General features: G+C 44.1%; 1 protein-coding gene across 1 annotated transcript; it reads left to right on the forward strand.

Annotated features, from left to right (window-relative positions):
• The first annotated feature begins 1,152 nt into the window (after positions 1-1,152).
• SYT15 (synaptotagmin 15) lies at positions 1,153-11,209 on the forward strand. The gene is made up of 8 exons (XM_070945877.1): positions 1,153-1,210; positions 3,138-3,330; positions 5,170-5,312; positions 6,730-7,025; positions 8,083-8,253; positions 9,090-9,210; positions 10,801-10,971; positions 11,073-11,209. Exons 1-8 carry the CDS (start codon positions 1,153-1,155, stop codon positions 11,207-11,209), a joined length of 1,290 nt encoding a protein of 429 aa, XP_070801978.1.
• Positions 11,210-15,942: the final 4,733 nt, after the last annotated feature.

The following is a 15,942-nucleotide window of genomic DNA, read 5'->3' on the forward strand; positions in this document are numbered from 1 at the left end:
AGATCGTAAAATGGGGCAAAAGTCACTTAACAAATGTCTCACTTAGCAACAGAAATTTGGGGTTCAGTTGTGGTTGTAAGTTGAGGACTATCTGTCTCCCTTTCCAGCTGCAGTAGTTCTTCTCCCTCTTCTTCCAGTCTCAGGTATGGTGATTACTTCAGAGAGAGAGCAACCCTGATGTCTCACACCTGTCAGTGGGACATCTGACTGGACGGCCATCTGCCAGAAATGATGTAAGGTCTCCTGATGTAAGGGCGGGGGGGGTTTGGACTAGATGACCTATAAGGTCCCTTTCAACTCTCTGTTAATCTGTTAAACCTTTTCTCTGCCATCTTGAAGGTTTCACAGATGCAAAAGCTAAAGAGATGTTCTGTTCTTCTGAAGAACGTTCTCTCTCCTTCCGAGCCAGACTCATCGCTGTATACCTAAAAATGCAGGTCCAATCTGCCTTTATTTATTTTATATCTCAATTTTTCTTCACCACCAGAGGAAGAAAAAAACATTGGCGTTCCTGTCGTTCTTTAAAGTCTAGCCAAGCGATTGTGTACAAAGGCAAGGAATGCAAAAACGAGAATATTCTGGTCCTGTTCAGCTTCTTGCTGTTTTGCTGTTTTCCAATTAGCAATGCAGGACCTGTTGCTGCGTTCTCACAAAATTGTGGCATGAACTTTTAGATATAAATCAGCATGTATCCGTGTTGATGTCTAGAGATTAATTTTAAAATATTAATGCTGAACATTTAAAGGAAAACAGCCAATCTCACTTCCTGGCCAGACGACTGCAACCACGAGCATCTCACCTCCACTTAAGGTCCCTTGAGCATCGCACTTACAATCTACAATCACAGGCAGCGATCTGCTGCTCTGCCGTCATTTCTCTGAAACAGGCACACATTTCTAAGGTGGATAAATCTGATGTCCATTAAAGAGCGGCTATTTGAGAAGGAAATGAACTTTACTCACAGGGTGGGAGATAACAAAACAAGGGATCAGCTCCATCCATGGACTACCAAGCTGGCACCGAAAATCAACTATTGTGTTTTTCCAAGAGGCAAAATATTGCTGTTAATAGCTGCAAAGTGATGCATGGTTTGTTGATGGCTTGCTAACGTCTCTGCCGGTGGAATGCTTGGAGGAAAAAGCTGGATGAGTGATGGCAGTTTCATTCTACCTTCCTCCCAAGTTGCTCTGGGTGTTGGGACTACAGACAGGTCAGGAACTCCAAAATGCCTCCAGTGGCTTTCAAAACACAACCCTTGGGAGATGCTTGCACGGTTCAGTCTTCTAGGTCTTCTACTGTTGCCCAATCCAGCTCCTTTGGGGCCAAAGAACTTCATCGTGAAAGCTTTCAAGGCTGTGAGGTCCTTGGTGCTCTTTGAGTCTGGTTGTTTTCTTAGCTAGACCCAACTAGCTAACTTCCATCAGTGCTAGAAGGGAAGGGATTTGCTCTCTGTTTACTAGATGTTACCTAGTTGGGTTATGAAGCATCTGCTAGAAAACAACCAAGCTCAGAGAACACCAAGGATCCCACAGCTGAACCCTCAGCTACAAATATCCTCTTCTATCGGTACCTTCCAGTGCAATCAAGGTGGCTCAATAGCTTTGTAACCCAGCCCTGGAGGAAGGGAGAAGCAACGGACTTCCTTTCGTTTCTTGCGTGAAGTGGGGCTGATGTCTATTTTTCCAGCATGTATGGCAACCTCAGGGGTAGAAAACGGTTTTAAGGAACCACTTGATCTCTTTCATTTGCAGAAGGGACGCGTCTGGACCTTCCGTGAAAGAGAGGGAAGTAGTGTAGGAAGTTAGCACCCACCCCATTTCTTCCAACAGTAGGGAGAAAGGATCCCCATTATACACCCTTTTAGTGCCTAGGGCATCTGGCGATCGTGACTATGACTTGTCTGGTATTTGAACAGTGAGACACAATTTTATTTATTTGCCCTGTTAGCTACAGGACAGAGTCAAGATGGTCCTTTCCAATTAAGTGGAAGGAAGTGGGTGGAGAGATCAAATACCCCTGGATGAGAGCGCAGGTTGGCCTGAAAGGACAAGGAGAAGTGTGGCACACTTGAAGGTGTTGGATGACATAGCCATCTGGTTCAGTTCCAAGTGGGGAGAAAGACGCTGGAAACATGGAGGCTGATTGAAAAGATGGTTTATTGATGAACAGGACCACATGGGTTTGAAGTCCTGGGCAGCTGACCACATGGAGTGGAGAGTGAGGGTTATTTATCCCTCTCTTGGGCCTTGCCCTTGAGCTTCCTGTTCCTGTGCAAGAAATGCATTCTATTGCTGTCGGACTCCCAGGGGGAGGAGGTGCAGCCGAGGTCGGTTTCAGCAGGTTCTGACCCGTTCTGGAGAACCGGTGGTGGAAATTTTGAGTAGTTTGGAGAACCTGTAAATACCACCTCTGACTGGCCCCTCCCCCATCTATTCTCTGCCTCCCGAGTCCCAGCTGATCGGGAGGAAATGGGGATTTTGCAGTAACCTTCCCCTGGATTGGGGAGGGAATGGAGATTTTATAGCATCCTTCCCTGCCACACCAACCATGCCACGCCCACCAAGCCACACCCACAGAAACGATAATAAAATTTTTTGAAACCCACCACTGCTATGCAGGGATCATAGCTAACTTTTTAGGTCTTCTGAATTAAGTCTGATTGAAGCCTGGATTCTCTGAGGTGATGTAATGAGGAGACTTGGGTGCTGAAAGGGTGTTGGGCCATTCCTATTGTGTCTTAATGGCTTTCCTGGTTTGGATCTTGAGCCTCCCTTTCTATCTAATTCTGTCTTTGTTCAAAATACCCTGTCTTGAATGGATTACCAAATCTGCATTTCTAAGAGCTGGCCTCAGCTTAGTATCTGCTTGGGGGGCAGGGAACTGTGGCTCCGAGTTTCCGTTTCCTTTAAGATTTCTATTCCTCTTTTAGGGGAAAGGTAATATTCTGCCTTTTTAAATATTTCCCAAAGTATCTTCTAGGAGAGGGGTGGGTGCTAACTTTCTACAAAGGAAAGCAGTGGGGTATTAAGCAGAAAACAAACAGCTGCCAGAACGGTGGGCAACGTGATTTTTTTTTTCCCTTTGGGAAGTGGATGTCTTCACTTTGCATGTTTTATGCCTGTGTTTGTGTACACCAGAACAGGCAGTTGCTGTGGCTGGTGGAGTGGTAGCTGGACTTCTGCTTCTGGTCCTTCTGGGGATCGCCGCCTACCTCTTCTGGAAAAGCAAATATCTCAAGGCCTCCTATGAAGAACTGACTGATCCGGTCAACTCAATTTTGCAGGAGCCAGACGTTGCTCAGTCGACTTTGGTTCTTCCTCAAAATGGCAGGTACAAAGGCCCTTTTCCTGCTGGCCATCACCTTCCCTTTGGGGACAGAGACAGAGACGCTCTCTCTGCACCTTCATATTCTTTGGGGATCTCCTTCCTCTGCCAGGGATGAGGGATCCAGTCAAGGCTCAAGTGGATCGCCTCTGTGGGTCAGGCTTTGGGGAAGGACAGTCAGCCTTGGGAATCCACGGTGGCCGCTCTGACCACTGGGCCAGAGACAAGGAGCCCCTCCTCTTCCATTCCTCTTTACCAAGCAGCCAAAGAAATACACACGAAAAGCAAAAGTAAACAGAATGCCGGTATTTAAGAGCCCCTGCCAGAAGATTCCAAAAATCAAACAATTCTTCAATAAATGAACAACAGACATTTTCCAGCTCATTGAACAATATCTGACTGCATAATAACAATAAAATAACCACGAATCACTTAAAAGCCCTTCACATTAAGCCAGAGGAAGTTTCAACCGATTTTTCCTTTGAAGAGCTGCAGGGGGGGGGGGGGCAATGGGGACCTACACCCTTCCTTCTAATTACCAGCTAATTGGAGGCAGAAGATGTTCCAGGAAAGGAAACAAAGAGAGAGGAAGGAGAATTGGGTAAACTGGGAGAAAGACTCTAGAATTTGTATCAGTCTTGGGGCAAAATTTACACAATCTCTTCATATCAAGTTCCCAGCCATTTTTTTTTCCAAACCTTTGCATTGATCCACCATTAGTAGGATGTGGAAGCATCTTTGACAGCCATGCTTTGTAATTAAGACATCTAAGCAGACAAAATGCGGATGTTCAGAGCATGCTGTCTATTCTTATAATAATTCATCTTTAGATTAATTAATTTCCCTGTGGTGGTTGAAGAGAAATGAAAGCAATGTGTGTCAAGTTTCAGAATCTGCTTGTCCTGGGAGAATATGCAAAGTCATTTAGCCATGATTTGTGGGTATCTTAATGCTTAAGGTTGGGTTTCAATTCAAAACACCATCTTTCCATAGAAAAAATTAAATCTCCTGGATTGAACTTTTTTCAAATTAAAATGAGGCCAAAAAGTAAAGGCGGCTTGGCTTTCTGTCTGTTACTCTTTCTCCCTCTTATTGGTTTTAAATTTTCCCACTTTTATTCATCTCTCCACCTCCTCCTCCCCCACCTCCTTTGCATTTCCATTGGAAGGGAGGTAGTTTATTCCCAGGTCTGACACCGGAACCCTGCAGTAGTGGGTTTCTATTTCGGCCGCTACTGATTGGCTCATGGGCGCATGCGCAGAGACGTCTGGGCGGGTGGGCAGATCCTCCTGCCACCGTCGTTACCAGTTCGCCCGATCCAGGGACCGCTGGAGCCCTGTTTTATCCACTCAGTTGCCAAGTGTTTTAATCAGCAGCTCTTCTCTAAAAAGACTCAAGGTGTCCCAATCTTGAAAAGATGTCCCAAGGAAGTCCTTTTAACCGTTCTATCTTAATTTTAGGCTAATTATTTGGTCTTGTTTTGTCAGATGGTGGTTTTATTGCTCTGACTTTGTTCAGCCTGCTATTATGGATTTTTTTTTTTTTTTAACTGTTGCAGCTACTTTGCCGGCCACTGACTGTCAGTAAGTATGATTATGGGAAGAAAAGGAACATGTAATTCTAGAAAAGGGCCGGGAAGCAACAAGCACAATCTGATTAATGTCAAACATCCTTTTAAGTTCCTTTGACTTTTTGTGGGGCAGATTTCAGCTCCAATTTCTTCCATTTCAGTTGGAAGGGTTCCAGATATTTCAACCTTGCCTGTGCTGTTTTCAGAGCAGTTAGATTCCTGATATGGTTTTTGTTTCCTTAATATAACTCAACTCTGTGTTTGCCTTTGGACAGAGCAAAGAGCGTTCCTTTCATTGTCCCACCCAAATTTCACCGACAAGTGTGGACCGATACACTAAACGGAGAACAAATTCAAGAGGAGAGTGAGCTTTATGTTACCCCAGACTCTGGACCCCGATCCTCTTTCCATTCTTTAGGTGGGTTGGCACTTATTTCGGTGAGTAGAATGCCAGGAATTGGGTTTTGCCCCCAAATCCCACTTCTGCATTAAGTCAATGGACTTAATACTTAAACAGTATTGCTGTTTAAATAAAGTCCTTTCCTGTTTAAATACAATAGTTTCCTGTGATTTTGCACAAACAAACCTATCTGCCAGAAACAGAGGAGGAAAATTATTAAAGTCGTTAAGGGTCAGAACCTATTTTGATGGTGCAATCTGGTTCAGGATCACTTCCTGTACTTCCAGTGTCACTCAAAATACCGAATGTGAGCATTTGTCCCAGACCTGGATTGGCTTTAGACCTACGTTGATCCCACAGAAGTTTGTCTTTAGATAAAAGTTAAGATTATAATAGCTGATTAGGAAAGACAATAAATGTGAATTTTCAACAAAATGCCCTAAAACTTTGCATAATTTTATTTAGGAGATTTCTATGGCTGCCATTCACTCTCAGTGTCTTTAGGCAGTTTACAAACAATAAAAATCCAGTATAAAAGAATAAAAAACCCAATACTCCTTCCCCCAGCAACAACACACAACCAAAGGAGCCACTTGATCATCTGGGGGAGGGATAATTTTTCATTGGTGGAAACATTATCTTATCCCTCCTGCCTCTTTGACTGTTGAGCCTAAGAGGTTCTGTAGCTTTTCTTCATTGTCTGCATGCTGGTTGGACCAAATGGAAGGTTCCTTGGTGCCCTGGGGCATTGCAGCCCTCCTCCCTCTGCTTCCTTGGAGCAGAAACATTCATGGTGCAGGAGATGCCACAGTAAGAAATTTGGAACATGATCCTGCTACCTTCAGAGGGTGCCTATGTCCTGATGAGACCACCAAGTGCAAAGTTGAAGGCGATGTCTTAATCAAGGGACTGAAAGAGAGAGTGCAACGGTCTCATTTGTTCCCAAGATTTGTTATGACTTTCCAGGTACCGTTGTGCAATTTTAAGTGACCCTAGCCATCCAAAAATGCACTTTTAAATAATGAAAAGGGTTAAATAAAGCTTTTAAACGGTTGGGATACTATGTGATAACACAGAAATATTGTGTATATGAGATACTGTAGCTGCCTTTAATTAACAAATTAAGGGTCCATGGAATTGAATGACTATAACGTTTAATTCAAGGAATAAAATTTTTATTTTGGTATCCATTGATTATCTCCTACACATTTATAAGCTAATTCCACTGAACCATGTTACGTTTAAGAGGTGATATGATTCAGCTTCTGTCTTGAAAGCTCGATCACTCTCAGATGCAAAATTATTATATCACCATTCATTGAAATGCATGGATGGTCCACAGTACATACGGTAGAAACAACCAGGTTTTAAACAGGCTTTGCCCACTTCATGTTTCAAACTCAGTGAGCTTGGCTGCTTCCTTTCTGTCCTCAAGCTGGAGCGTACCTTGTAGGGACCATCAATCCAGAGCTCTACCGGTTTCCAGAAGACAAGAGTGAGACGGACTTTCCAGAAGGAAACATTGGTCGGCTTTGGTTCTCCGTGGAATATGAGAAAGAGTCAGAAAGGCTCCTGGTGTCCTTGATTAAAGCCCGAAAGCTGCAGCCTCCTTCAGGTTCCTGCAACCCCTTGGTGAAGATCTACCTGCTCCCTGATGAGAGGCGTTACTTGCAATCTAAAACAAAACGCAAAAATCTCAATCCTCAGTTTGATGAGGATTTTGTGTTCCAGGTAAGCATAGCTGAAGATGAGCTTGATCAATCTCTACTGTGGGGTCTTAGTTTGGTTGTTTTCTTTCAGGCGTTGCATATCCCAACTAGGTAATGTCACCTGTGCACAAGAGCAAGGGAATGGGGTTTGTGGAGGAGGAAGAGGAGGAAGAGAACTGTGGGGTCCTTGGTGCTCTCTGGACTGGATTGTTTTCTTCTGGACATTTCACTACCCAGCTGGGTAACATCATCAGTGCTGGAAAGGGAGTAGGGTTTCCAGGGGGGAAGAGGAGGAGAACTGTGGGGTCCTTGGTGCTCTCTGAGCAGGGTGGTTTCCTTGCAGATGTCCCAGCTGGGTAACATCATCAGTGCTAGAAAGGGAGTAGGGTTTGCTCTATGTATGCATAAGTGGCTTGCCCTGTCAGTGTTGGTAGAAGTGTTGTTTTCTTCTTGATAGTTCCTTGATTGGAATTCAGGTTCAGGTTTTCAGCCAGCCAGTCACACCAGCCCCCAACAATCCCCAAGATCTTATCACTCCCAAATGTTGAGCTAGGAGTGACCAACAGTGGTCTGCTTGAAAGATCATTCTCATCTGAAGGCAGACCAGGGGTGAAATCCAGCAAGTTCTGACAGGTTCTAGAGAACCAGCAGCAGAAATTTTGACTAATTCAGAGAATCGGCAAATGCCACCTCTGGCTGGCCCCAGGGTTGGGTGGGAATGGAGATTTTGCAATATCCTTCCCCCAGGAGTGGGGAGGAAATGGAGATTTTGCAGTATCCTTCCCTTGCCACTCCCACCAAGGCACGCCCACAGAACTGGTAGTAAAAAAATTTGGATTTCACCACTGAGGCAGATCATTGAATTGTTGGATCCAATGTTCCCTTATCCTTCATGAAACTTTGGAAAAAGTCTTCTATGGAGAAACTGACCAGGATGGAGCTTTATGTATTCCCAGAATTAAAATGGAGAAGGTTCTGCTCTACCTTGAATATTCCAGATTATCTTGTTCTTCCTCATGTTCAGAGCTGTGGTCAGATTCATCCCAACTGCTTCTCCTCCTGTGCTTCCTCCTCTCTAGATTTCAAGCACTGTTTTATTTCAGAGGACACTGAAGTTCTGTGTCTACAATGTTGATAAACAGAAGAAGCAGGTCCTCCTGGGTCAAGTGATCTTCCCACTGAAAAACGAAACTTTGGCTGAAGACGGGAAGGTTGTCGTCTGGAGAGATTTGGAACCAGACAACCTAGAGGTAAGGAATGAATGAAATATTAAGTTCATGAGATGAATAACCACATGGTTTGTTTTGGGGTGTTGTTGTTTTTTAGGACAAGTCTGTAAGTAATGAATTTGATAGATCCTTACATACGTTCTATGTTGGCTAGAGTTCACATATTATTTAGCTCCCTCTGTGATTGTTTTTAACTTAATGCAGACTGTGAAATTGCTTATTTGTGTGTGAGAAACTGTTATTTTATCGTTTGGGGAGCTGTGGGGTCACCGAGAATGGGGCAGTCCTGGCAAAAATTAGTCGAGGCTGTTTTTCTTTTGATTTGTTGGGACCTTTGGTAGGAGTTCTTTGCTTTCTGAGCCATGCTAAGTCCATGTTGGGAGTGACAAGCATCAAGTAGGTCCTGTCTCAAAATGGTGAGGATTTGGAATACAAATAAGGGAAGTGAGGATCAAATTAAGTCTTGAAACCTAAAACCAGGTACTTCTGACTTGCATTCAAACTAAAGCTTGATGTGTTTTTCAAGAAACCCTGGCTTAGCGTTATGTGTGACTATAATCAGCATCAGACAGGATGAGCCAAGAAAATCCTACTGATCTTATTTGCCTTCTTCCCTCTTGTCAGTCAATCAGAAGAAATTTCTTGAGGAAAGGAATCAGATGTTGCTGATGTAGGAGAACCTTTCCCAACAATGCTGACCATCCACCAACATCTGGATGGGTGGATGAAGGAGAAAGAGAATTAATTACAGACTCATTAGCTATGCTATTTTTAGTTTAGCCATCCCACTAATAATTGGAGTGGATAACAATTCAAGTATAGATTTCTGACCCGTGTCTTCTTCTGCCTCCTTCAAGCCATCTTCTGAACATGGCGACCTCCAGTTCTCCCTCAGCTACAATGACTACCTGGCCCGGCTCACAGTGGTGGTTCTGAGAGCGCGAGGTTTAAAGTTCCAGAATGAGAGAAACGGCACTGGTCAGTAACACCAAACCGGCACCTTCTATTCTTCAACTGTGAGAGGAAAGCAGGAAAACTTTAAATTAAATTAAAATTAAATGTTTGAATATATATTCCACATCTCAGTTTGGGTCTAAATTGCTACCCTATCTGGATTATCAAACTCCAGACCACCAGATGGCAGGATTGAGATATATTTCTTCTTTCTCTTTGCTTTCATCCAGTGGCCATTCAGAATTTTGCGGCAGCCTACATTAAACTAAAGCAATTCTTCCGTGTACAGAACTTTAGCCCAGAATTCCTCTGTTTCAAACATTGTTTATTCTCAATATCCAACAATTTTATCCCTATTGGGGACTCAATGTCGAATGTCCTCTAAATAGTTTTAGAAGATTTCAATATTTGCTTAATATTCTATCTGTATTTGACATCTCATGATCTTACGCTGTAGTATTTGACATTTGCTACTTATCAATTGGTGTATAAACTTACGCTACAATACTCCAGTCTATTAAAAATAGTAGACAAATTATTTATGAGGGCACTAATAATCCTCCACATTTTACATACCCCTAATTCTCTTTCCTACGGCACCCCAAGTAGGCAACGTATTGAGGCATTATAAAGAAAGGGCTACAGATTGTGGTAAAAAAAAAGCCAAATTGGCAAATACAGGGGTGCAATCAAAACTCTTTTTATGGGTGTTGCATGTATGATGCAGATAAGACACTTGGGGCATTAATCACATCATAGTGGCTTTGATTTTGATTGACACTTATAGTACTAATTCCCCCTGCCTTTGTACCTACATGCTTATGCTGTGAACAAAAGAACTCAACTACAGGTGACCTCCCTCCTTTAGAACCATTTCCAAGACCTTCTGAAAGCTTCTCCAAGGTCAGATAGCTGGTGTTTTGTGAGTCAACAAATCCCTGCTTCCTGATGCCATGATTTTTGGGTCTTGGCTTTCCCTTGCAGTCATAATAGGATCTCTAGGAGGTTTGACACATTTATTTAGCAAGTGCCTCCCTCCCAACTTGCCAAAATAAAAACAAATATTAACTATTTCAGTTCCATATAGCTATGTTCCTATAGCTTTTGGAGGCTAAAGAGGAAAAAAAAAAAAAGAATGAGAAAGTTGTGTATTCCTACCCCTCTATATAGCTGAGGTGAGAATAGATCACACTCACAATGTCTGGCTGAATTTAAATCATATAGAATAGCATTGGAAGGAACTACACATTTTGGCTTTCTGATAAGGCATCAAAAGATGATAAACTCAAAGAATTCAACTTTAGAGTTAACTGCCAGACTTTCCTATTAGATGTTGGAGCAGCATACATTGAATATTGACCAAGCTTTGTTTTAGATATCTATATCTATATCTACTTTACAACAAGACCAAATTTCCCATTATCCATGCTTATGCTGCTGGAAAATTTGGGGTATTGTTATGGGTGCAATCCATAAAATTAAATTAAAATTATATGTTGATGGCATTCTTCCAACATATAATTTTATTCTGGCCATATGTTGATGGCCATTCTGGAGGTGGTGCTTGGGTATCATTTTCTTCTCCGTGTTTCCAACCTTGTCCTTTTGTTCCAGGGGTGTGTGTTCGAGTGTCACTAATGAACCACAACCAGCTCATCAAAAGCAAAAGGACCACAGCAATCATTGGATCCTCCAATCCATTATACAACGAGACTTTTAGCTTCAAGGTGGACCAGCTGGAGCTGGACGCAACCAGTCTGACCTTGTCTGTTCTCCCGGGGGATGGTAAGCAGCCCATGAGGCTACTCTCAGGAGTCTTGGGGACCCCCTTTAAGTTTCCGCCATGATCTTTGTTTAATCCTCACAATTTTTGTGGCTTTGTTTAGAGACCTCCTCCCTGGGCTGTGTGATTGTGGGGCCCTTCATGTACACCCGGGGGAAGGAACTCGAACATTGGAACGAGATGATCAGTAAACCCAAGGAGCTGGTGAAAAGATGGCACGCTCTGTCGCTTAGCAGCTGAAAACCCTCACAAGAGAGCTTCCGTCTCCGCCGTGGGTCCATTCCGATTCAGTTCATCACAGAAGTTCTGGGTCTCAGGGATCAAAGACAAGGGACAACCTTCCTCGAAGAGGCTGGATCACGTGCTAGTACATTATCTCAGATGACCCACTGAACAAAAATGAGAAGACTGTTTGATTCTAAAAGTGAGAAGAGGCCATCAATCACTGAGAAACATGTGCTGGACGTCTTGCTACTTTTATCGTAACTGACATTTAATGGCCTTAACCCCAAAGCTCTGTGAATTAGTAGTATAATGCACCCTTAAGTGTAATTCAGAGCTGAAATCAAGGGGTTTAAGAGTACCCATGTCAAGGCAGTTTTGCTTTAACCCCAGACAAATTACAGTTTATGAACCACCTTTCAAAGGACTCTTCTAACATAATATTGCAGCATTCCTGCTGAAAGCATGACTATTGAACCAAGTGGAATAAACACTCTTAGTTCATTTTAGTCATGTGTTTATTTAGTCCCAACTCAGAGCAGTGGCTCAGTGTGGTTAAGATGGTGAGGACGCTAGGCTTGTCGGCTGGAAAGCTGGCAGCCCTGGTTGGAGACCCGAGCTTCACACGACAGGGTGAGCTCCTGTTGCTTGCTCAGCTCCTGCCAAGCTAGCAGTTTGAAAGCATAGAAATGCAAGTAGATAAATAGGTACCACTTTGGTGGAAAGGTAATAGCGCTCTGTGATGTCATACTGGCTACATGACCTCAGAAATGTCCTCGGACAATGCTGGCTCAATGGCCTTGAAACAGAGATGAGCATTGCCCCATAGACTCAGCAAAGGCTAGTTGAGTAAAATCTTCCTCCCACCCATTGGAAATCTGCTGTCTAAAGTATTTCCACAGTTTTTTTATTGTTCATCTTGGGAACAGATTTGTAAGATCTCATACAGGAGTCCAGTGATTATCTCTAAAGAACTGAATCACCTTGCAGAGTCAGAAAGAAATAAGGGTCAGCTAGCTGTTATAGTGAGCGTAAATATTCTAGCTATCTCCTTGGTGAAGAATGGTTGCAGGAATTGGGTTTGTCTAGTTTAATAGAAATAAATAGTAGGACTGTAGGGGGGACATGATAACAGTCCTCCACTGTCTCAGGGGCTGCCACAAAGAAAAGGGGGTCAACCTCTTCTCCAAAGCACCCGAAGGCTGGACAAGAAGCAATGGATGGAAACTAGTCAAAGAGAGAACCAGCCTAGAAATAAGGAGAATTTTCCTGACAGTGAGGACAATAAATCAGTGGAATGATGTGCCTTCAGAAGTTGTGGGTGCTCCATCACTGGAGGTTTTGAAAAAGAGATTGGACATTTGTCCTCTGAAATGGTAGTTTCCTGCTTGAGAAGGGGTTGGATTAGAAGACCTCCAAGGTCCCTTCCAACTCTTGTTATTCTGAAATTTCCATGGACTTCCTTACTTATTACTATCAACAATAGAAGTGGACATTCAGATTTCCATCATGGAGCTCTCAGAAAATTTGATTCTGCCATTAAAAGAGAGTGTAATCCAGTGGTGGGTTGCTCCTGGTTCGGCCCAGTTCTACCGAATAGGTAGTAACTTTAGGAAGTAGTTCTCCGAACCGGTAGTAACGGCAGCCAGGCTCGAACCAGTTCTCTGGTCGCTGCTTGCTTGCCCACCCGAAGCTGACCGGAGCAAAGAAGCATCTCAGCCGCCTGGCTGCCAAAAAGTCCTTCAGCCGGTGAGAAGAGAGCTGTGCATGCGCGAAGATGGCAGCAGTGACCGGAGGTCTTTCTGGCGCTGTGCACCAGTGGCTGGGTGGAAAAGAAGCCTCTCGGCTTCCAAGTTCAGCAGCAGGCTCAGTCCCTTCACACAGGATCACTTTTCTCCACGCCCAAGAAAGATCAAAAGGTGTGGAGCAGCCTTTAATGACAAAGTCACCTAGACAAGGTAAAAGAAAACAAACCAAGGAGCCCACCGAAGCTGCCGGCGTTGCAGCTGCCCTTTCCTCCCCGCAGCTTGGACCTCCAAGCGGAAGAAGTCCTCGGCTGTTGCGAAGAAGTGGCAGCTCTGGGTGCACCACACCCACTTCTTTCTCTTTGAGAGCCGCTTTGCAAACAAGGTGCAAAGCAGCTCTCAAAGAGAACAAAGTGAGCATGGCACACCCAGAGCTGCAGCTTCTTCGCAACAGCCGAGGATGGAAGAGTTCACTCAGGAGCGACACCAGCAAGGAAGGCAGCTGGGCCAGAGGGAGGCGTATCCTGAGCTCTCTGAGAGGGGTAAACAAGTGTGGGGAGGCGAAGGGGAGCGGACTTGGCCCTCCGCATGTTACATCCCCCTCCCAGCCTTCGCCTGCACCTCCGTGCTGCCAGCATCTCCCGAAGCCGCCGCCATTGGAGCTGCGTCAGGGATGGGGGCAGCCCAGTAAGCTGGGTGCCCGAAAATGGTGCCTCTGGGCTGCAGCTGAGTCTACTGCCCTGAGCTGGCGGAGTGGGTTGCTCCGGCTGCAACCATGAGGAAGGCCCGTCAGAGGCGAGAAGGGGCGCTTTTTGGCCAGGAAGGGCAATGGAGGGAAAGCCGAGACGACCACCGCCACTCCACACGTCCCGACCTGGATATGGAGCCGGAGTGTCAAAAAAAAAGTTTCAAAAAATCCCAAAAATTTTAGCTATCTTTTCGGTGGGCGTGGCTTGGGGGGGGTCATGTGACTGAGTGCGTGAGTGACATCACATTGGCCATGCCCAATCAGTCACCCCTCCAGCCACGCCCACCAAACCGGTAGTAAAAATTTTTAGAACCCACCACTGGTGTAATCCTTTAGTCCTTTCAATAGGGAGGGACAATTGCACTCCATGAGTTATTTCTCTTCCCTTAGCAACAATTCACTAATTATTTGCCTCCAATTTTGGCAGAAAACTGGCAGATAAACACAATGAGGAAAACAAGGTAATCTGAGCTATGGAGGACTGTAATGTCTGCATTATTGGAACTGTTTCCTGTTGTGTGAAGGTACTTTTTCCATTCTCAGGCTGTCTGACACAGCTTGGCAAAATTCTGCATTGATAAAGGAAGTCTTTTAGCTACTACAATCTCTTGAAGAATCAAATGATAAACCTCTACGCTGGGGTCTCCAAGCTTGACAATTTTAAGACTGGTGGACTTCAACTCCCAGAATTCCCCTGGTTGGTTCTCAAAAAAAAAAAAGAACCTCACCTTTAAATCTGAGATTCAGTTCAATCTTGGTAAATTCTACTTGTGATCCTTTTGCATGTCCATTATTTAAACAAACTTGGGGTGGAGAAATATCAAATTATTTCAGAAACTCCTCTGAGAGTCAACTCATGATCTTTTTGTAGCTAATAATTTATTCCTTAGCTTGAGAGCTCTCGAGCAAAGAAAAAAGATAATCAGGAAATTAATTGAAACAGGAAAGGTGTTTTTTGTTTTTCTGTTTTTGTTTGCCAGAACAGGATGCCGTATTAATGAGACCCATGCTCTTTTGCAAAAACACAGGGTTTTGCTCTTTGCTACATAATTATGATTAAAGGAGTTCTGGTAAAGCACCAACATGCCCTCCACCGTGTGGCTAATATAGACTTTACACATCATGCTGAACTAATTTGTCTCATTTTGGCTTAGCTCCTGTCGTGGGAATCCAGACCCTGTGGTATTTGGACCATATTGTGACGTTCATTCACCCATGATTGAGGTTGAGCTTCTCAGTGCTGATGGTCAGATAATACAAATGTGTCAATGTACATTGACACACTGTTGTGGCTAATGCTGGAAGGCTACCATCCAGTTCAGGCTGGGTCAAATTCTTGCAAACCTGGTTAGCTGAGGATCACTACAGTATTGGCAGCAGCCATATCGTGGTTTTAGCTCATGCCCTCTCCTTGTTTTGTAAACCGTGCGCAGGGGTGATGTCTGAACCCAGCTCATTGTGCTTCTGTGAACAAACTGTGATCAAGCAAATGAAGGCTGAACATAATATTTCTGTGCTGTGTTTTGGCTGATCTATAGCAAAAGAACATGTACGTGAAATATCTTTTGAGCCACATCTAATATAATTGGATAATCTGTCTTGCACTGTGTTTTGTTAAAATAAAACATTGCAAAGCCTGTCCCTGTCATGTGGGCATTGTGGGTCTCATCTTAAGTCGGGGGTGGGTGGGTGCACAATCTTGGCTCCTATGAGACCTATGGACCTCAACTCCTAGAATTCTCAGAAAGTCATGACAGGCTGGGGAATTCTGGGAGTTGAAGTCCACAAGCCTTATTTTATTTATTTTATTTAATTTGTATACCGCCCTTCTCCAACGGACTCAGGGCGGTGAACAGCCATGGTAAAATATAACATATAAAATTTAAAAGCAATTTTAAAAACATTAAATAATTTTGGCTATCCATTTAAAACAACCCGGGTTAAAACCAATTACAAATTAAAATCGAAGGGATGGAATCAAGCCAGCCCTGCTAGGTGAAAAAGATGTGTTTTCAGGGCTCAAAGAAAAGTCCAGAGGTCTGGTATCGTGCGTATCTCCTGGGGGAGCTCGTTCCAGAGGGCAGGTGCCGCCACAGAGAAGGTTCTGCCCCTGGGGGTCGCCAGCCGACATTGTCTGGCCGACGGCACCCTGAAGAGTCCCTCTCTCTGGGAGCGTACTGGCTGGTGGGAGGCTATTGGCAGCAGAAGGCGGTCTCATAAATACCCCGGCCCTAAGCCATGGGGCATTTTAAAGGTGG

The sequence above is a fragment of the Pituophis catenifer genome, unplaced genomic scaffold, assembly GCF_029215685.1.
Source record: "Pituophis catenifer annectens isolate HBS135680 unplaced genomic scaffold, rPitCat1.0.hap2 SCAF_6, whole genome shotgun sequence".
Taxonomy (NCBI): domain Eukaryota; kingdom Metazoa; phylum Chordata; class Lepidosauria; order Squamata; family Colubridae; genus Pituophis; species Pituophis catenifer.